The following is a 23,514-nucleotide window of genomic DNA, read 5'->3' on the forward strand; positions in this document are numbered from 1 at the left end:
CGATTATTTTAAGAGATAATGAAAGGTTTACTGTCCTCCCTTCTAAATTGCAGCTTTTTTAGAAAGCAGAGAATCACTTACTTCTTTTCTTATCCCAGGAAAAATTATAAGAAAGGCCACGAAGAGAGTAGAAAAACTAATGTAGATGAGGATGTTACGAATGTCCTCTGTTACGGGGGTCCTGTTTGAGTAACTATACAGTGTCGGGCCTCCGTCACTTCGGAACGCATCGAACCAACCTCTCAGCATGGTTGTAGGATCCGCAAACGGTCAGTGGCTCCTGCGAGCACTAAGATAAGATGAGAAAGAAAATGCATTCATTTATTCTGTTGAAAGCAAATATAAAATTTAAGATTGTACTTTTAAGATTTTTTTTATTTTTATTTTGAAGACGAATAAGTAATTCAGTTAATCTCATGGTTAGAAAATCAGTAATCAATAGTAATCAAGTCATAACAGTATCATTAATACTATTTAAACTAAGTTTAATTGAAGTTATAGGAAATGTGTACATTTAAATGAATAAGTTGTAATTTCTCTGTATTATTCTTAATATATCCAGTGTAATTAACTGGTCAAAATAAAATTCGATGCAGTGAGGCGATCTGAGTGAAGCATTTCATTCGATCGTTATAAAAAAGCGATCATTATAAAACGCATGCGCGCACACACATCTTGACTGCCTCTTGATCATACAAGAACCTATGAGTCTTTATTAAGATCTGCCACATTGTTTCATTGTAGCCGATGGTGATGCCATGCTTTATACGCTGTCAGAATGAATTTTGTCGTATTTGCTGCCAAAGATATTTCCGTTCTCTAACTTTGAAATATGATATTTTATAATTACAAGAGGGAGATATGGTTCATGTCGGAATGAAAATAAAAAACGGAAATGCTATAGTTTATCTGCAAATCGGATATACTTCTTGGTGCTTAAATGTTATTATTATCAAATTATTTACTGGTCATCTTTGATTAGTATCTACGAAAGTATGACCTGAAGTTGATATTCAATTCGTAATTCTGAAATAAATTCTTAAATAAACCGACTCAGTGACATTCCCGAAACATCCCATAGAAGTTCTGCTTCTGATGGTGATGAGTTTTTGCATTTCCATCAGATTTTCGGAAGTGATTTCTATCGTAAACATCCCATTCGTCACATCTCTGAGATGACTGGGATTGAGATCTAGTAACTGAAGGGATTAGCCTAATTCTCGTAAGTTTTTGTATCTATTTTTTGACGTCACATGTTCCGTAAAATGACCCGATGCTGTCCTATTGGTTCTTATGACGTACAGGGCAAATGGTTAGCAAACCACCTACTATTCAGCCCTTTCTCTACTGGTATCAGTGAGCTTAAGGAGTGCTAGGAAAACATATTCTAGAGCATTACTCCACTGTCATTATCGTGAATTTTGTGACTTAGCATGATGATTTCATACCTGCATCGTCTGCTCTTCTGTCCTCATGAAATAGCAGGAAGAATCAGGATTCATCATTTCAGGCGACCTTCCTCCCGTACTGTTGTCTAATACCCATGTTCCTTCACTCACATTAGCCCTAGCTACTGTTTTTTTCGTTATGAAACATGATATCAATGATTGTCACTTTTATATTATGCTCATTCAAGACCATATCCTGAATATCGTGTTGTCTCTTTCTTTGATGCATACTTCCTTGTTGTATTATTGTAAGTCATTTAGCCAGTGCAGCATGTATATTACACTTTCGATCTTCTTTCTCATCGATCACTGTTTCCAGCCACATGCCCAACATTAACTTTATATTTTCTTCTGCACGGGACACTATTGCGCGTTGTCATCCTAGGATGATAAAGGTTTCCAATATACTCTCAGTAATAAGTTTGGTTTTCACTATTACCAATCTCCTCCCCTTTTCTCATTTAAAGTCACTTTTACTCATCATCACACATACCCGAACGCAGATACTAACTGTGTCTACTATCTATTTATAACTTAGCAGCTTCCATGTTTCGTTAGACACGTGGAAGGCGTGAAATAATTTGTCATTAAAAGTGAGTTGGTGATACCTGTATTTTGGTATACGCTCTTCTATATTTTCAATTTTTGAAATCTAATTTCATGTAGATCCAGTTATTTGATACGAATGGTTGAAAAAATACGAAAATGAAGAATCAATATATGTGCACAGGTTTTAATAAGCAAATTGCAATGAGAAAATAAACATCTAATGTTTAGCCTTATGGGTCTTCTATACGGGTTCGCCTCCATTTCCATTAAGCTTGCTGTTACACGGTGATATGGGTTCACCTATTTTATTTTAATGATGCATGTTAAGGATTATCATACAAACACGTCGCTACCAAAGTAATTATTTGAGGGTTTTTTTTTCATTAAAAACTCTTCTCAAGAATTTTTTTCATAAAACCATGAAGTAAGACAAAGGTCACTTAACTTGAGGTTTTCTGTCAAAATGGTTCTAATAACTCCTCTAATACTGAGTCACGCTATTCCAGCTTTATAAATTTACATGATTTTAATGTTATTTAGCAGACACTAAATAAGGTTTAATGCGACTTGAAACTTAAAAAAGTATTTAGTTTTTTAGAAATTCAATCGAATTATGTTAATCAAAGTAAATGTGGAGGCGGGAACAGAGGTATTTCCTATTTTTCGACATGCTCTTGTAAATGCATACTTTATTTTCAGTAAAATCAAGATCAGTATATGTTTTGAAAGTCATTCAAAGTTATTAACTAATGATACATTAAATATGATGTATCATGACACTAAACACAGGAGTTAAGTGATATGATATACTGTGCTGGAAACAGAATTATGAATTATTGCTGTTACCTAAAATGTTAGTTTTATTGCCAAGCACTGGAAAATATAAAAGGATGTACATTTAAATTTTATTAGAACAGAGTAAAAGGAAATAAAATGACTGTTTATTCTTTTCATCGAATAAAAAGAAACAAAGAAAGAACTGTATGGTTAGGAAATTCATTTTTAATTTAATGGATTGACTTCCCAGCTGTGTTTGTATTTCTTGAATATTAGTTTAGTTTGTTTCATTCATTTCATCTTTATTAGTTATTATTATTATCATTTTATGCATGAAATGATTTTACTCATTCTGTTGGCCATCCGTATTTGGTCGAAGTAAGGAACACATTAACGAGAGCAAGGATAACGAGCATGCTCTTGAGAAGGTTATACGCACGGGTACTTGCAACTCGCATAATAATTTTTCAGTCCTTCAGATTTAATTTCGATAAAGATAGCGATTCTGAATTCTTTGTGAGCATAGAAGTATTTTATTTCTATTATACGCGAATTTACTGAGATTATTCTCAATTCGTTTATGTACTGACCTATATCATTGGTGTACTTTTTGTTTTATTGAAACAGTACTTAATAAGGAGAAGGGACTTTCGACTAAAGCCTAAAACTACATAATCTAGCATTAGGAAAGGGCAAACAAACAAACAAAGAAACAGTTGTGTCACTGTTTAAAGAAAAGAATAAAAACCACTACCTTCTGAAGCGTATTGCTAATATAGATTTCATCACCATTTTTGTGAATTGTGGTTTCAATATCTCGAATGAAAACTCACTGTTAGATTGCGAAATACTCATCTTCTTATATTTTATTTGCGTTTGCAGTATCACTCTTTCTCTCCATGGCATAACAATTGCCTTAATCAAATCTAAAGAACCTACTTTTCCTTCATCTACGTATATTCCCGTTTTATGTTCCGCAGTATTTCGAATTTTAAGTAATTTATTATCATAAGTAGTTTCATTTGAATTGACTCTTAGTGTTTTTTGATCTATTGTAGACACCAAGAAGTTTTCGTGGATGGTTGTTAGAATTTACTGCCACAGCACCTAACACTGAGGCTAGCATATCATGTCTGTAAGTTATATGTGTTCTAATGGTCGGTTTGCCTATTATTTTTTGGGGGGGGGAGGGCGGAGGGGGTGGTGAAAATCCCAATTTCCCTTGGGGGAAAAAACATGTCACCTCTGATTGAGACTAGCTGTCTCACTTTCAAATGAAAGCTCTTGCAAAGGTAATCCGCGTTCTAGGCAGGATGCGAACGCAGATCTTTCCTTGTATACCAACTGAGCTACGAACGTTCCTAAAGGCCAGTTGATTTTAAATACAGTTAAGGTGTTTCTTTCCAAAGAAAATAAAATGCAATTTTATATTTTAATTAACCAGTATAAACTATTTCTTCAAAAGAAATTAAGGAATTTAAACTAATATATATATATATATATCTTTCTGTTTTCTATTTTAGTTTATGAAAATAAAAATAATCTATGAAATCTTAGATGTGCCTATAATTTTTGTAACTGAGTGTACTCTCAGCTCATCAAATGTAATTCTGAAATCAAATTTTTCCTTCAAAATCAGGGGAGACAGAGTTATCCAGTTATTCTTAAATAAATTAGCATCAACCTGAAATTTATCTACATGCTGTATAAAACATTAATTGTAGAGTGTAGGCAACAAATACAAGTAAAGTACAGAAATCAAATTATTGTACACTTCAGTAATTTTTCTAGCCGAAAGCAACACGATTGGATAGAGGGAAAGAACATTAAAAGTTTTATGGTGATTTTTATTTCCTTTTTCTCTACCCAATTGCATTATCTAACCTTTCTGTTTTCAAATAATATATCGTTCAAATGGCCATTGGCCCTATTTCATTATAAATAATCATTTCTCCTAAAAATTTCCTGAAAATTCTTGATGCTCCTAAAATTGTTTGATGTTGGATAAAAAGCTAAGCAACTAAGCGGTTCCTTTTATAACAACTAAGCTAAAAGACATAATATTAAATGATTTTTAAATTAAGAGATATTAATTTGACATGCCTGTGTGAAAAAATTTAAAGGTAAAGATAGCAAATAACTTGAAGTATTTGATCAACGGTGAGATGGTATATACTTAAAGGTAATGAGCGAGAGCATAAGATACCGATGAGTGTGAAAAAAAAAAAAAAAAAAAAACATTCAGATTGTCGAAAAACGTGAATTAAATCTATAACGGAAAGATGAATTACACGAAGTATAATTTAAAATAACTGAAAATAAAGAAAAAGGGAATTAAAACACACACTCTTGTTATATAGACAGCAACATACATGACGAGTGCTGGCCGTTTCGTTTAAAAAGTCATCAGATGTCGTTTGTAAAAAAATTAATCGTGAGCTAACGTGTGGTTTTTATGAAACATGTATTACTAGGAGCGTGGTTAGTTCGAGAGTATATTTTGATGTTGGTCTGGTTTGAGAGTAAAACGGGGTGTAATTTATTTTGTTTAATTGCCATCGGAAGGAGACAGTAAATAGGATCTTTTAGGGTTTATGGCACATTGGGTGGTTCTGATTGCTAGAGATTCAGATCATTTGTCCACTTGGAACATTTCAGAGTTATCGTTGTGCTATATGTATCATTGATTCCATTTAATTAACAATACTAGAGTTGAATATTTTCATGCAGACTACGCCTAATAAATAGTCTGATAATAATTGATAATGATAAACAAATTACAGTTTGATATCTGAAAACTGTCAAGCTCTACGGCGCAGAGTATATGATATTTTGAAAGAAAAACTAAGTAACATTCCGCATTAATTCTCTGTATATGTGTCTTAAAGCTGTTGAATCTTATCAAAATAAATTCGTTTATGGTGTGACTGGCAGCATTTCGCACTTCTACATAGACGTTGGGGCGTAAAGCGAATTAATACATTTCAATCTTAAGGCATATGTCATACATGACAAAAGGCTAAAAAGTCCAGTCTTTCAAGCGGCAGTTATCTCTGCGCTTGGGAAGAGGGAAGTTGTGAGCAATGGACGATTTGCGTACTGGAAAAATCGACACGTTTTACATAACAAATGATTTAAACAACAATTCTTTTCTTTTCTTTTTTTATTCAGAAATTGTTTTTTTTTTTTTTCCGCTAATTAACTTATATATGTAATATGCAAAAAAAGGCACGTGATAAGTTTTTCTTATGAAAGTAAATTTTGCCATGAGAATTAATAATATATGATAACGCTTAATGTCTTGTTTTATTGTTTCAAATCTTTTAATTCCATAATCGGTCTTCGGTCATTTGTGTTAAATAAAAGTAGTCCCTTAATATACATTGAATTTGCAGGATTCCCTAAATAATTTGAATAACTTCTGTGATAATGGTATAAAAACCATCAATAAAAAGAAAGTGAAAATAATTAGTGATGATGGCAAATTAAATATGGAAATAGACAACAGAATTAGCAACCTGGTATGGCAGGAAGTAAGTTGAATAAATGTATATGGAATATATGTAATAAGAGTGAACCTGTGAAAATAAGATTTAGAATGAACGAAATATGACAGTAATTATTAGAAAAGTCAGATATTCAGTTATATTGTGCTCTCATTTTGCATTATGGTTTAAGCTAATAAGAATTCAGTTTGATTGGCTAAATCCCAAAATTGCTAGCCCATCCCCGATCGTTCAGTATCCAGGTGGATACCTATCAGGATGCATCATGAGAAGGTGAGGATTGGACATTCGGTCAGAATCCCTGGTTGGTTCTCGGCATTCCTTAAAAGGATATATGGAGGTCTCCTTCCAGTTATCCATCTTTGACCCTTATGCACCTTACGTTTTGTAGATCGAGAAAAGGCATATGACAAGATGTCAAGAGAAAAGCTATTCAAAACACCACAGTTATACGGTGTAAATGGGACATTATATCAAGCAATACGTCCTCTGTATTTGAGTTATAAGTTAATAGTTAGAACTGAAGGGTTACAGGAAGATGCTTTGATGTTAAATGAGGCGTGAGGTAAGGATGCACATTATCTACACTGCTATTTATCATTTATACGGATCACATTATAAAGGAAAGTGGTATTGAACCTGATATCAAATTTGGATATGTTAATCTCAGCTCTTTACGGTATTCCTAAATAAATCCAGTAGAAGTCTGCAGGATTCCCTAACTAAACTGAATAACTGCTCTAATGAATTTGGTTTAAAAATCATCAATAAAAAGAAACTCTGAAAATAATCAGTGATGATATCAAATTAAATATGAAAATAGACAACAGAATTAGCAACCTGGTATAGTAGGAAGAAAGTTGATTAAATTTATATGGAACAAAAGAGAAATGAGTCAAAACTAGGTATATACAAGATAGTGTTCAAACCAATTTTAGCTTATGGATCTGAAAGCTGGGTTAGAAATAAAACACTTGATCAAAGACTAGAGACCATATATATATGACAGCTCTAAGAAAGATTAGGAGAGAGAGAGAGCAGAAGTAATCAATGGCAGTATCATATTAAAAATACAACATTAGAAAAGAATCTGCCATTATTGGCATTCGAGAATGTGTTAACAGAGCTAAGCTAATCTCGGTTGGTATGGCTACTTAAACAGAATGGAGAGGAAAGGTTAGCAAAACAAGTCGTATTTTCCAGGATGGCAGGAAAAAGACCCAAAGGAAGACCAAGATGTAGGTGGATTGATACAGTAAAAAGTGCCTTTGTCGATAGGAAGTTGATAAAGATGTTAACTTTTTCATGTTTTCATCTCATCATCATCATCATCATGTTTGATGATGATGATGAGATATTGAGGCAGTATGAATAATGTAACAGAAGTACAGAAATAATATATATTTTATTTGATCATGAACACTACACTTAAACTCTCTTAAATCTTAAGAGAACAGTAGCTATCAAATTCAGTAATATAGTTTCTTCAAAGTAAAGACTTGATTGGAATGTGAGCTCTAAGAATCTCCGACTTCTAGAAAATCGGATTCCATCTATTATTAGATTATCCACTAGAGTTTAGGCATTTGTAATTCTCAATAACCAAAGCACAAAATTAGCTTTCAAAATTTTAGAACTAAATATGCAAACAAATTGCTTGAGAGTGAGGAAACTAACCTTTGCTACATCGATCGGGGAAAAAAATCTATCGACGACCGGTATGCTCTATCGCTTTATTTTATTAATGTGAATATATAATAAATAAAACCGGAAGATAATAAGTATTATTATATGCATAATATAATAATAATAATAATAACAGACCTTATTGAACAACTTAATAGGTTATTTTACTTTGTAAATTTGTTCTTTGATATCTCAAAATGTAACTCAGTATGGTGTGTTGCAAAACTGCTTTATCAGAAAGAATATGGCTTAATTATTCAATAGAATGCAGCTATAAATATTACTCGAATTCTTAAAATTTAGATTTAAGGAAAAAGCTTATTTCAGTCATTATAGAGGTTTGGGACTATCGTATGGAACAACAGTTTAGATGTGCTTACTTTAGTGCAGTTAGTTATGGTGATATGTTTAACACAACAAGAATAAGGGAATAGAAGATTAAGTTAGTAGGCCATAGACAATGAAATAATAAACTAAATTGTATTATGCTCTGCTCAGAAAAAAAAAAAGAAAAAACTCCCATGAAAGTTCTAAAAAACATGTCAGTAAGAAAAACGATATTTTAAGACAGTTGGAAACTGAAAAAGAAAAAAAATATATATATATATATAAATATATAAACAGAAAAAGTAATATTATGCGTAACTACAGTTGCATTGAAGAATACTCAGCGTTGAATTCTTTGGGGGGGGGGGGTTAATAATCTTGTTCGAGATAGTCTTACGGACCTCCCCCTCACGCCTTGCAACATTTACTCTACGAAGTAAAACATAACACAGGGTAGCGCAGGAATTAACTTCCTTCAATGAGACTGTGGCGGCTGGTAATTTGAGTTCAAGTAATAATCAGCAATTTTCTGTTAAAATGTAAACTTCCATTCTTTGTTGTTCATTTTATAGACAGGTATATACTTCATTAATATTGGTACTGACATCATAGGAGTTGACACACGTTGATCTTGACCATGTACCATATTAAAAGTGGTTCAACAATTTTTCGGTCGTAACTAATTGATCTGTTCCAAATTTCTGCGATAATTTCAAGAAAACGAGCCGTGTATTAATGGTGTTGACTAATTAGGGCATAAGTAAATTAACGAAACAGTTCAAACCTGTGACTGGTTTTCTGACGCTGTATTTCGCACTCTTCAAATTGTTCAGAATAACCGAAAAACAAATGTAGGAAGTCACCTGGATATGGTTTTCGTTCGTTGATATCGCAAATAATATCAATTAATAATGGTATCCTTGTTGAGCTATTCATTTTTACTTATAACGTAAACCGATGTCCGTTTCGCATGATTACTCACACTTCGCGAGTTGTGCTTTGGAAAAGCTATAGAACGAATTGTGGGATGGAAAAAGTAACACAAGAAACTGAAACTGTTTTGTGAAATGAAAAAACCAGGGTTTCCGGGAGGAAAACTGTGCCCCCTGCGTATGGCCATGCAAAAAATGCAATATGGAAACTGTCCCTGCCGAAAAAAATTATTCTAGTCGCATTAGTTTTCATATCCGGTGTTACTCTTCTGTCTACTGCCAGTAGCTGACCTCGCATTCTTAACTAAAACCACAGGAATTAGACCTACTTTAATTTCTGTTCTAAGTTACATATATTATCGACCTGTCATTTTTATTCCATTATTCCACAACGGTACATCATATTTGATGCATTAAGTACAGTTAATGAAAGTGCCAAAAACACTGAAATTATTATCATTTAGAACATACGCATCAATTATTAGCCACTCGAATAAAAACATGGCTTACTCATTTCCTATTTTTGGTGTTCTTGTTACTGAATAAGACTTCAAAATGAAGGAAGAAGAAGAATCTACTGGTATCTGACTCAGGCTGAATATCGCGCAGTGACCAGCATTCGTATTAAAAATATTGAAACCTTATGTGGTAAAAGCCCAAAAATATGATTGGCGAGTGTCTTTTTCCCTCCCCATACGGTCATGACCCCCTAGACTTCGACCTGTTCCTATAGTTGAAAGAACACCAGAAATTCCTATTTCTGGTGTTCTTTCAATTGAATTTTGTTAACTAATTCAGTTTGTTAAACAGGAGTGCAGAAAGTTTGAAATGACTCTCGTAATTGTTTCTTATACTACTTACGGTCCGTTGAGAATTTACGCGTTGACATCTATTAATAATCGAGTTTGATGATGATGCAAATTTTGGCTAAGATAACTTTTCTGATCTCTCTTTCAAATTCACGTATGCCTCCTGAGAATAATGGTAGTAATTAGAATGACGTATAATTTACTACATGAATATCATGGGAGAAATCATGATGATGATGGCAGCAAATAAATCTCCTTGCATAAAGAGAAAGATAACAATGGATTTTAAGATACGCGTGCAAACCTTTAAAGCAAGTAAAGAGATAATGCTGGGGGGGGGGGGGCTAACGTTTTCATTGCTCTCAAAGTAGACCGATAATAAGCATAATGTGAAAATATATTATTTATAATAACGTATATGTATTTCAAGTTTAAAATGAGTTCACGCATCTCGCCATATTAGCATCTTCATTTCTTTTCTGGTGTGTCATTTTAGTTCTGAAGATGAAAATAATAAATATCAGCGATATTCTCTAACTATTAAAGCTAATTATTTTAATCTTGAAATATATGCTACTGTAAATCGATTCGAGGGTTTAATTATAATGTAATACCTTGGGCAGAAATAACAGTATAATTAATATAATTAGCTAAAGAATATGGCATTTTATAGATATGGGGCAAATGATTCAGGTGCTTTAAAGACTTAATTGCATGACTAACTCGCAGCTATTCTTAAATTGTCTTTCATACAAGAAACTAACTTTCAGGGTATTATTTCATTAGGTTATGTGTGTATTATTTACATACTTTCTTAATTTTGCTTTTCTTTTGCATGAGCTTACTATTAAACGAATCCGCTTTATTTTCTAATTGTCGTCATATAAGAAACACTAAAAAAAAATCTTTTAGGAAATTTCATGTACCGTAAAATGGCCTTGTATACGTTACAGTTGACAGTCTCATATCGTGTAAGAAAGGCATGTACACAGAAAAAGCACTTAACCTGCAATTTCGTATTTACGTGGAACAAACAGGCACCATGGCACCAATAAATGTCCTTACGAAATTTATGAAGAAAGAGGGGTAAAAACGAGATTAAATTTACCTGCCCTATTAATTTCCTCCATTTATATAGCCCTAACCGATCCTTAAGTCACCTCGGTCCGTCTCAGTAGAGCGCACCGTCCCACCTGGTCGGATGTCACACTGTGACAGGGGTGCAAACTATCGCACAGAGCGCCACATAGTGGCAATTTGCTAATGATTTGCGATGACTCAAGAGAGTAAGTGAAGTTGCTGGAAGCAACATGAAATCAGGACAGCATACGTTCGGGATTTGGAACTTCATCATAGACAACAGAAAACTAGCTGTGTCACATCTAATGAGCTAAGCAGTAAAATTATTTCGTTCGATGTAGCGAAAGAGAATAGTACTGCTGTTTTATTCCCTTTTAAATATGTTCCCTCAAAAAACTAACATTAATATGTAATGACTAAAAACAAACTGGCGAGGCCTTCTGCTTTGGTAGGAACCGTTTAGACTCTTATTGAATTTATTTACTAAGACCATAAATGTCATTATCGCATCATCCTATCTTCGAAGGTATGTTAGAATTGGCAGAATGCAACGTTTTTGTATTTTAAAATCAGAATAAAATCGACAGTGAATGTAGGAAATGCCAAAACAAAGTTAAAATTGTACACTTTAAGTTTCAAGGATTCTTCTCATTCCATCTCCAACACACACACATTCATACTGGGCGCTACCACAGCAGACGAAAAATTCTGCTCATTCTTAAAACAGATCTAAAGAAATAACAGATGTTCACTTACACAGAGGACGTGCGCCTTGTCTGAACTGAAGGTTGACCACAAGGGGACTTATGAGCAAGTGAAAGTGCTGCAGGTGTAATATACTCTCACTTTGGCAGACGGCTAGAGAGTGGGAACGAGGTGCCCCTCTGGCCACAAAACCTTAACACAGTTCGGGCATGTGGCCTTTGCTGGGGGACAGAAGGGGAAGCGAGGATTTAAAAGCAAAATATAAGAAAGCGGGTCAAGGGCTGAAAACGTATTTTTGATGGCATTGCCCAACATTTGAGCATGACCAGACACGGATTCGTTTATTCGTCAGGGAACTCCACAGGTATTCTGTCCCCTTACATACGACTTAATCTACGCATGCTCAGTGACCTGTCAGCTGATGTTACCCCTGATTGTGCACAAAAGGGTGCGAGTGATGACATACGGTCGAACGCGCTTCAGTCAGAGATTAAGTAACGTCAATTAGAAATACTATACGAGGTCATCTTCAGTAACACACACTCACATACACATATACACGCACATACATAACACACACGTATACAAGGCTACGGAAATGAAATACCTGCTTCGTCGCCTGCCGGAATCGCCATCGTAAGGGCTGCCACCGCAAGTAGCTCCTCTAACCTACTTCTCCGGACGCAGCGGTTACTACTACCACCGTCTGACAAGGTGGTTTAGCGCACGTAAAACCCACCTTCCCACCAGTCAGTGCGGTGTCCTCTTTTCACACAGAATTCACCTGGATCGCCACCTACCACTCTGTCATCGTCGATGCTCACAAGAAAGCGGGTTCAAGAAGTGTTAAGACTCTCCATCCGACGCGCAGTTGACAACGCTTAGGAATGTTTTGTACAACAGTAGCAGCCACAGAAAAAGCCATTTCGGAGCACAGAATTCATGAATTCTTCCCGTTTACATTGAGTCCGTCCGTATCTCCTTCCTCCCTTCTCTTCTGCCGGTCTGTGAAGGCCTAACGTCCCATATTCAGTCGGCTCAATTGAAAGAGAACGCGCTACGGGCACGCTTCGTTACGTGCGGCACCGCCAAACTGACGACTTGGTCTGTCGCTGAACCAGTACAACGTCAACAACGGAGGGTAAAAAAGTTGGACTCGCTCGAAGCGAAATGTATTCTTAATTATGAACAAGAAGCCGGGAGCACGTAATTCACCATCGGGTTTTTCTCAGTGTCGCCGATAACTGAGTTACATTTAAGGAAAACCGCTCATATTCAAATCTCTCAGTTTACGCCGAAAAGAAGACACTTAATGCGAACAGGAAGCAAGATGTTTTGCTCTGCGAACGGATGACGTAGAAAGTGACTGACCTTATAAATATACTACACCTGTTTAACTCGATGTTTATACAGTTCATACCACCGTCGCGTCGAACCTCTGCCCCATTGTCCAAGCATATACGTATTATGTATATACGTATACGTATTACAAACAATTATACGTATACAAAATATTCCTGTTTTTTTTTTCTGACTTAGTACGCATCATCTTATTTCTCTTTCATATCGCTAATATTTTGCATTATATTATACTCAGTTTGAAGAGTACAAATCGTTGGCATCGATAGAGAATTGTGCTCTTCTGAAAACACAGATTGATAGCTGATTTACATTCAGTCCAGTTTTCTGGACTCAAAATATAAATTGAGATTAATTTAGTATCATAATCTACAAATCATAAAACTTACTTAAATTATTAATAATCTCTTGCTTAAAAATAATGAATAATATTATTATTACTTAAGGCCTGTGTAGCTCAGGGAAAAAAAATGCTCAGATGAAGTATAAGGACTTTAGAAACAGTAAGCACTGAGCAGATTATCATGTAAAAAAAAAAAAGATTGTATGTACACAGATAATGTACACAATGTGAAACCATAAAGAAATGTCAAAGAAATATGCCAATTGGAATGAGCATACTATGTACAGCATGTATATAATTATAAATAGATGAAAAATAGGATGTATGAAATAGTAATTTAAATGTTAATATAAGTGATTAAGATAGAATGATATTAATGAATGACACATTGAAGCGGGAAAAAATGCTCAGATGAAGTATAAGGACTTTAGGAAACGCAAGGCACTGAGCAGATTATCATGTAAAAAAAGATTGTATGAACACAGATAATAGACACAATGTGAAAAAGAAACTATAAAGAAATGTCAAAGAAAAAATGCCAATTAAAATGAGCATACTATGTACAAAATGTATCTAATTGTAAATAGATGTGTGTGTGTGTGTGTGTGTGTGTGTGTGTGTGTGTGTGTGTGTGTGTGTGTGTGTGTGTGTGTGTGTGTGTGTGTGTGTGTGTGTGTGTGTGTGTGTGTGTATTTATTCCTATTCAGATTGTACATAGATGCTTTGTTGTTAATAAAATATATGTAGCTCAGTTGAAGTGGCGATTGGTCGTTGGAAATTTGAAGTTCAAGTCTAGACGCCGACTGGAAGAAAATTTTTTGTAAGCCTTTCTTCGACCGGCTCCCGAGTTAGTCGATCTCTGGCACGGGCAAGCGAGTTTTTCATCGCGTTAACTCAAGAAAATCGACCGTAGTATCCACATTATTTCAGACAGTGACATATCTTATTAGTGTTAGGTACCAAGAGATGGCAGCACTTGTTTTCCAGCCTCTTCATCGGCGGCTGCTATAATTAGTGGCAGGCATGGGCCAGCTATCTCTGATTGACTATCGGTGGAGATTGAACTGCTCACTCAGTCTACAAAAGTTAGATAGGGTATAAAGGCCTCGCCTACTCCCTATAAGGGAATAAAAGGCGTTAACTGATTGATATATTGATATTATTACTTATTAATATGACATTCTGAGTTAACACTAAAATGTAACAAATATGCATAAACGAGAAACCCAGTCTCTTATTATCTACTCGTTTAGTTATTCTTCGATACTACCAGTATAGTGTCATTAGACCATTTTCATATTAATAATAATAATAATAATAATAATAATAATAATAATAATCAGCGTTATGCTATGAAAAGCACGTCCAACAATACTAATTATACAAATGCAGTACCTGAATATTACTAAATTAATCTTCACGACACCTAAAAGGAATATCTTTTAGATGTCGTGAAGTATCTTTTAGGTACTTGCGCAAAATATCGAAACGGTTATTAGAATTCTTGTTTATCAACAAGCTCCAAGAGAAACTATCAGGACAAATGGATCGAAGCTCTCCATTTCTTTATAACCTTCCATGTTCTTTCATTTATGAATACTAATCCAGCTCAACTTTTTTCTCAAAATCTTCTTTTATTTTCTTTATGCCTCTTTTTGTTAGTCTTTATCTTTCTTCTGAATAATACAAAATGGGCAAAAAGTAACTTCTGTTTACCAAAAGCTTACACCTACATTGGACCCTCACTGTCCTAAAGTAGTAGATTTCTTTCACTATTAAAAAGTTTCGGCACAGCTAATCCTCCTCAGTATCTCCTGATCTAAACTTCCTTCACTAGAAAGTATACTTCCTTCACTAGAAAGTATACTTCTCAAATGTTTCGCTACTCATCGATTGCCCATGATTCTACTACCGTTAACTTACAAATTTTCTCTGTGATTTAAAACCATGCTCTCACTCTACTTACTTAATATGTAACCCATAGTTCTTTGTGTCACGCTATTCCATTTAGTGATACAATAATGTTATTCGGCTATAGTTATCTCTGTCGAAACAATAATTCCCATTCATCTAATCGTCCGAAATATCAACAGTTTCCTCTATCCCAAGAAAGTTTTTCAATTCTTCATCTTCCTTAATACTTTTTCAACCTCTGCCACACCTATTTCCATATTCTTGCTATCTCTCATCGCTATATTCATCCCAGTTTATTTCAGTATAGCTTTCATCTTTCATCGAAGCATATATACTTTAAATTATTTTGTTCATAACCGTAAGTCTGTTGCAGACAGACATTTTGGAATCACTTAATCACAGATTTCATTACGAAAAAAAAAAAACACTCTCACAGATTTAAATTCAGTATGTAAATCCATTTTCTTTAATTTGTCTTTTAAGACTACATCATATTCTGAAAAGTCTTGTTGTATATAAAGTAGTATATAAAAATGAAAAGAAGAAAAAAATGACTCCATGTTCTTTTGTAGATTGTACCCTTTTGTATTCTGCAAAAGAGAGATGACATCATGCCATGGACATTTCGGCACAAAAATGTAGCTCAGTTTCAAGGAAGTAACGCTCGCAAGAATTTATGAAAATTGGTGAATATAAGTTATTCACAACAGGTGCCGCTCTGAATTTATAAGCCTTACCAATTGCTATTAGTTTTGTGCACTCTATTGTTTAAGTTTCTTGGTTCAAGAATTTCTTGTCACGTTCCGATTATCGCCTCGTGACATGCAACCTGTTCATACTGTTTACTGCCATAAACGGTGACCATACTGACCATAATGTTGGCGTCTGGTTTAAAATGAGATGTTGTCAGTGGGCTCCATTTGTAAGTTGAATCCTTCATTTATCACCGTTTAACTTTGTACTTTCACTCGTTTTTTTTTTTAATGTGTGTGTGTGGGGGGGAAGGAATTACTTTACATTCTTCGGGCAGACTCTGAGAAACAAAAGAACTCTGCCAATCTCCGAATATAAAAGAATAAATAGACAAACTCATCAATCTTCATTCATTTTTCAAATGAAGAAGTGTTTTTCTTTATCCACATCCAGTTTCTCAGTATATATCTGTCTGTAATTGTGAGTAGGATTTTTCCTACGCGAAATGTGTAGTATTCTAAACACACTGTTCGCATATCGTATTGAATGCTTGCTTAAATATACGAGTGTGGATACAGTTATTACCTTGAATAGCATAAGAATCAAAAGGGTTGCTTTTTATGTGACTCCCGGTCCCGAAATAAATTCATTTATTTATGAATTTCTTCTTCCATCTAAGAAATACAATACTATGATTTAAAGTACTTTCAAAACGTGTGCATACTTAAACTTAACATTAATATATCACTGCTTACTTTTATGAGCGTTTTCATACTTCTTACAGGAATACGTGTTACAGTTAAATATCATATTTCAAGTTCCTACTAATTCAAATATCGTTGGCTTCCCAATTAAAACATGGTTTACGAGACAACACACAAAAATTAATTTATTAGATTTCATTTTTATGATGGTGTTCATGAAAGGCCAACTTTTAGCTCATAGCACCATGGATGGGCCTAGGTTAGATGATCCGGGAGAACACGTATAAATCTTTTTTCCAAGTCATGTCTGGCTTCCAGTAAGCAGGATGGTAGTCTACATAAGACGATGAAAATAATTTTCCTAAATTATATTATCATGAGTACAATAAATTAATATACACACATGCAACTTTTACGTTAGACAGTGTCCATTTCCCGCATCCAAAAAAAAAAAAAAAATACATTTCATATATTATGTAATTTGAATAAAAAACTAATCTTTACTTGACGTTCAGTTTGGTGAAGTCTATCAGATTACTGTTTTACGTAGAATGTGAATATCATAATTTCCATATCGCACCGTAGATTACATAAATACCAAAAATAAATTTTTAAAAAATTTCAAATTTCTAACTCAGAAAAGCAAAGGATCCGATAAGATTGTTTTGCATTAGTAAAGAAAATACTAGATGGGAGGCTTATATTTTATGTAATTATAGTTGGGAATATTTTTTATTAATTATAACGTACTGAGGCAACTTTCGTGTCGCCGTTTCTTCTAAGCCGTAAGTAGTTGGCATTCTACTCACTTGATCTTAACGCAATCTTTTCCTTCCTTTAGTCCCATAGAAAATTTTCTGATGACGGATTAATTTCCACTAGTAGTTGAAATACTCTTCGCCAGAGATTCCCAAACTGTGGGTCGCGAGCTGATTTAGAGTGGGTCGCGTTAAATATTGAAATATGAGAGTAGTTTACATGTTCATTAGGAGAGTTTTACTAATCGAAAATCGTCGGATGAACAATTCAAAGTCGAATTCAGTTAAAGGTCACATGAGAATTACTATTTCTGTCTAGTTTCTCTCAGCTCGCAGATCAAATCAGTTTTGGCACTGATAGGAATTAAAAACAAATTTCGAAATAAACTTCAGTTATCAAAAACCTTGCGTCTGAAAATAACACATATCAATGTGGACGTCACAGACGTCATCAGCAAAAATAGAAAACAACCATTCTTCACGTGCACCTCATTATCTATCTGATTAATTAAGTGTATTCAATAAAACATTTAAAAATAGTAAAGCGATATATTTTATTCAACCCCCGCTTCCTTTTAAAATGCGCATTACAAGCGAGTGGGTCGCGAAAAATTACTGTTCTCGGAAGTGGGTCTCGACCCATAAATGTTTGGGAAGCCCTGCTCTAAGCCAATAAGCAGTCCTCGAATTGTTACTTTTGATTCCGTTATTTCTGTGGTTTTGTCACACTGTATGGAAAAGGTTAACCCATCTAATGTTTGTCACCTTTAGTTGCGTCTGGATCTAAGTAGAGTATGTTTCAGAGTCGCGCTTCTGCTTCCACATTACGTGTACATGTTTCCTTTCGATTGCCCCAGCTTTTTCTAGCTGGGATAAACAACTCCATTGCTTAACGTGTAAAAAAGGTTAAGCTTTGTTCAGTTTCTCACATCACTGATTGTTCCGGTTAATAAAATTTACTCTGAGAGAGCTGAAAACATAATACTAGTTGATTTCTACAAAAGATCATAATTATTTAAGCTGTCACTTGAACATTTGGAAACTAGACGAAATATGCCTCAACTTAAAAGTGTGAGTAATAGCAAGGAGACCATTCAATAATATTTAAAAGTATGTATGATACGTATTAAGTTAACATTAACCAGACAAACGATTTTGAAAGAAGTACATAGTTGAAATGTTATCCTGTGCGTAGGGGATTATTACGATTGGCTCTACCCTACTTAATATGCCCTGTATTTAATGGTCAGTCTAGCAGATTGGCTGGATATTAAACTTTCTCCGAAAAACGTTGGGTGGAATCACGTCATTTGCAGTTTTCTAGACAAATATACGTTATACGTTTTCCTCAGGGTAATGTATAGCATCATTTATTCAGCCCCCCCCCCCTTACTTTTAAAATACGCATTACAAGCGAGTGGGTCGCGAAAAATTACCGTTTTCGAAAGTGGGTCTCGACCCATAAAAGTTTGGGAAGACCTGCTCTACGCTAATAAGCAATCCTCGAATTGTTACTTTATTCGTCACTCGTAATGGATCTGATTATATTATGAACATTATGAAAGGACAGATAGAGTTTGCACTCCTTCGTGTGAAGCCAGTGTACCATTTCAAAACAAAAAAAAGCAAATAATCATTTTATTATTTTCAGTGTTTGCAAAGAGGAAATTATTATTCTTTACTCTTGTGAATACGTGCGTCTAATAATCTATGTCACAAGTGTCATTAAAGACTTAGTGTCAGTGTAGTTTCGACCGAGAATCGCTGTTATCAGCACAGGTATGTCCAGATACTAATAAATCAAAAATAATAATTACAGCTCAGCTGGAAACCTTAAATTAAATGACCAAGATAGAGTTATTATAAAATTATAAAATCTCATTGCAGTACCCAATATAGGATATCTTCAGTGATGTGAAAGTGGATAGTAGATGTTTGGCGAGTACATCCTATCTGTTAATGCGTATTTTCTCAAGTTTGTTTTGTGCTATGAAAGAACAGATTTTTCGCTAAGAATATTCTTTCATCTCCCGATGACCCAGGATAACTCACTTACCTTCACTAGAAATGTACTTATAAAAGTTACTTCGAACCAGGTCATTTCTAACTGGGTAAATTTTATGGTAGTGTGAATTAATGAAGTCATTCTGGCTCAGTTTTATGTATAGTAATATTTCTGCTTTAATTTGTTAGTGAATATTATGCATATCAGCTATGACAGGTATGGCCAACTTATGGCGCATTGGACCTCAGTGATAATAATAAAAAAGTGAACCTATTTATACAAAAATATTAAGCGGAAAAAAAAGCTAAAACTTTCAGTTGTTTGATCCTGAGGCATCAAGCGTCAGCAGCAGCAGTGTGTTGCAAGTGTTTGTCAGTCATTTTACAATTGATACTCGTTCGCTTCGGAGTTGTGCTTTGTACGTTTTCGAAAATCAAGCCTTGTTTTTACATCCAGTTCCCATTACAGTGCAAAAGAAAATGAGCAAAAGAAAAGAAAAAAAAAAAGATGGTGATAGTAATCGTGAATTCATTGAATGGGAAAATGAGTTGAATCCGTCAGGATTCGTTATAAATAAGAACTTCTACTTATATTTCAGCCTGATGTGTTTTATGGTATCTACTAAGATCATGTATTTTGTTATGTGAAAACACTTTCTCACATAACAAAAGACATAAAACACATCAGGCTAAAATAGAAGGAAAACTGGAGCTAGTGCTTGGGTCTGCGTTATGGAGAGAGAATTTTGTTTTTATATGAGATCAGTATATCATATCTATAATAAATATCTCTATATTAACATTTTTTATTGGGAGTTTTTAAGGATTCAAGATTTGTATGGCGCATCTGAACTCGTACGTGAAAAAATTGGCACATGAAACGTGAAAGGTTGGCCACTCCTGAGCTATGATAAGCAAGTATTATTTACAACACGCATTAATAGACTTTTTTTAAAAAAACTACCGCTCGATGCTTTTATGATATACTGATAACAGTTAACTATGTGCACCAACACGCATGCGCACAAACCTAGCGTATTAAATGGTCATGTCGATCTGCTTTTCACTAATTGTCCTGCTAAATATAATTGGCTTGGAGACCAGCCATGAAATGAACGTTGACGAGAGGAACTTTTATCAAGCTTTTCAATCGAAGATGAATTTGAAAGTCTCATGGGAAAATGGAACATCAAATTTATACCTAATTGTTTTTTTGTTTCGGATGTTTCCTAGTGCCAGTACGTTTTGGAGAGGAGAGTACATGCATCTGATAGCGTTAGATCTTGCTGAATTAAAATCAGTAATGAAAATTACTGTGCACTTTGTTGAGAAGCGAAAAATGTGGCAACAGTATATTATGTATACTTACAGCTTGCTTTCCTTCAATATAATTATATTCTCTCTAGATAACCTTCTACGTACGTAAAATCATCAGGAAATTTCCTCGCGTGTGTTTGAATGTTTCTAAGGGACCAGTTTGTGGCGCTTAAACAAGTGAAAAACATTGGATGGCCCAGTGTTTCAGTTCCTTGAGTACAGAAGTTCCTTAAAAGCGCCCAAGATATATCTGAATTTGCGACGCAGTTAAAGTTGTAGATGTTCCGAAAGCACGAGCAACAGAAATGTGCCTTTTTCATCCTACCGAACACCGTTACGAAGGAAATTACTCTAATTACATATTTGGTTTAATCCTTTATTCAGGTGTAAGCAAACAAAGTTTGCGCCTGAAATATTTTCAGGACTGGGGCAACTCGTGGTAATTGGTATAAGTTCTGATCACTTGCTTTGGTATTCCATAAGCACTTATCCTTATGGGTAGTATAATGCTATAATGCTATGCATTATGGAAAGGATCACTACTCAGACCGGTTTTGACCTTTATTGAGGTCTCGTCAGTGGGAGCCAGATCCAGAGGTGGTGATACTAAGGTGGAAGTAATGCAAAAGACATATCGCAACATAAGGCAAAAAGGTGTCAACACCTTATTACCCTAACTCATTGATAACGTTCAGAATTTATATGTTTCGGATCATAAAACAACGCTACTTCGTATGTCAGGATTAGAAATGTCTCTGTATAGTATGATTGATGTGAACTATACCACTGCTACTTTCACACTTAACCCTGTTCAGCTTATGGGCATTAGTGATAAACGGCAATAATTGCAGTTACATTTTTCCTCGACTTTCTACTTAAATACGTTCCTATTAATCTTTACTAGCACTAGTTAGTATCCTCATGCAGAAATTCATTGTACAAATAATCAAATAAACCAATGAACCACTGCAGATATCTTCTCATTGCACATATCGTCGAATATTTTTATCCTAAGCATGCTCAGAATATTTCTCTTAAAATAGCATCGACTAAGTTGAGACAAGAAGTTAATTGGTAGACTATGAAGACCACTGTGCCGTAATTTTAAAATTAGTATTCAGTATTTTTTGTATAATTTGCAAGTTTGATGCTTCTCCTGATTTAGGAATTCGCCATCGATTCTTACTACTATGTAGTCTCTGCTACCAAAATTAGGTTAGGTAACTGTTGACATTCTGTTGGAAAAACAGACAGTATGGAAGTTAGCCAGGTGCTGCCATCTAGAGGGAGCATATGAATGAATATACAGTAATTACATTTTCCCAAAGAGAATTATCTACACTGTATAATACAGAATACTTTAGTTTAGACATTACCACCCTCCAATTATATTATTGTATTCTTTAATCTAGTTTATTTATTTATTTTTGTAAATTATCTTAAGTTTGTTATTTATTTCCTGCTGATAAACTGTTTAATCCGTAAGTTCTTTTATATATGTAATAACATGGAGAATATCGATAATAGAACTTTATTTAATCCGCAATAAGTGAAGTTATTTACAATATTTTAATTAAAAGAAATCGGTGAACACGACTTTTTATTTATTAAATCAAGCAATTGGATAAAGTTTTGCTAGTAAGATCATTTGTTTGAATATGGCCTGCCATCTATCGGAGACTAGAATAATTAAAATAACTTTGGTTAGTATCGGTAGCTTTTTAAACTTTTTTGAGACTGCAGAATCCGATATAAAAATACGTATTTCTTTTTTACGGAACTCTATGAAAATCTTTGTAAAATTACCGGAAAAAAATTATGATAATTAACCGTTACTTGCAAAGCATTTCAATCAAAAAAAATATGATACATAACATCGCAAATAATAAACATAACTGTTCTAGAAGTCAGTTCATTTAATAAAAATTTGTATTTTACACATTCACTGAAGGTTTTTTCAGAATCTAATGCAAATTATTAATATCTGTATGCTGTAAGTCCATACAAGTCTCCGAACCCTTGAGTTTAGTGAACAGTTTAAGAAACAGTGGGTTAGGTTATGATAATAATAACCATACCGCATTTCCTGTTATTGAAAACGACCAAGTTAGCCAAACAGGCAGTATATCAACATAGCACTTTAAACTCACTTGTTCAGTTTTGTTCAAATAATTTTTAAAATTTCCCATGCTATTTTTCTTTTCATATTACACACTATTTATTATTCCAGTAGACTGCTAAGCGACAGTCCTGCCATCTTTCCTTAGAAAATGAAACTAGTTAACAATTTCTCTGAGATATAAAGTGCAGTATTGTTGTGCACGCATTTAGCATTTTAATAAATATTAAATGGTATGTGAAGGTCGAAACATGTATCAAGTGCTATTTTCATTGATTTTCTTCCAATGATAGCAATCATTAAAGGTTAATGAACTCACAAATAAATTGTGAGAACGAGAGAAAGGTTGTCGATTCCTGTTGAATAATTATTCACGAATATGTATGGGAATAGTTATTATTCAACAGGAGAGTCTCCGTAGCTCAGTAGGTGTGTAGACGATGTCCTTTAATTCGAAAGATTTGAGTTTAATGCCGTCTTAGAG

General features: G+C 34.3%; 1 protein-coding gene across 1 annotated transcript in view; it reads right to left on the reverse strand.

The window, feature by feature from the left end:
* LOC150094526 (dual oxidase maturation factor 2-like) overlaps positions 1 to 12,544 on the reverse strand; it is a 149,420-nt gene extending 136,876 nt beyond the window's left edge. Inside the window, exons 1-2 of the mRNA XM_090412172.1 lie at positions 12,427 to 12,544; positions 82 to 289 (exon numbers count right to left, since the gene is read on the reverse strand). Of these exons, the coding sequence (XP_090268298.1) occupies positions 82 to 249 (168 nt within the window). The 5' untranslated portion in view covers positions 250 to 289; positions 12,427 to 12,544. The remainder of the gene's footprint in view (positions 1 to 81; positions 290 to 12,426) is intronic.
* Between the last annotated feature and the right edge of the window lie 10,970 nt (positions 12,545 to 23,514).

Source organism: Typopeltis vanoorti, chromosome 22, assembly GCF_054136105.1.
Source record: "Typopeltis vanoorti isolate ZY-2024b chromosome 22, IOZ_Tvanoo_1.0, whole genome shotgun sequence".
NCBI classification, from domain to species: domain Eukaryota; kingdom Metazoa; phylum Arthropoda; class Arachnida; order Uropygi; family Thelyphonidae; genus Typopeltis; species Typopeltis vanoorti.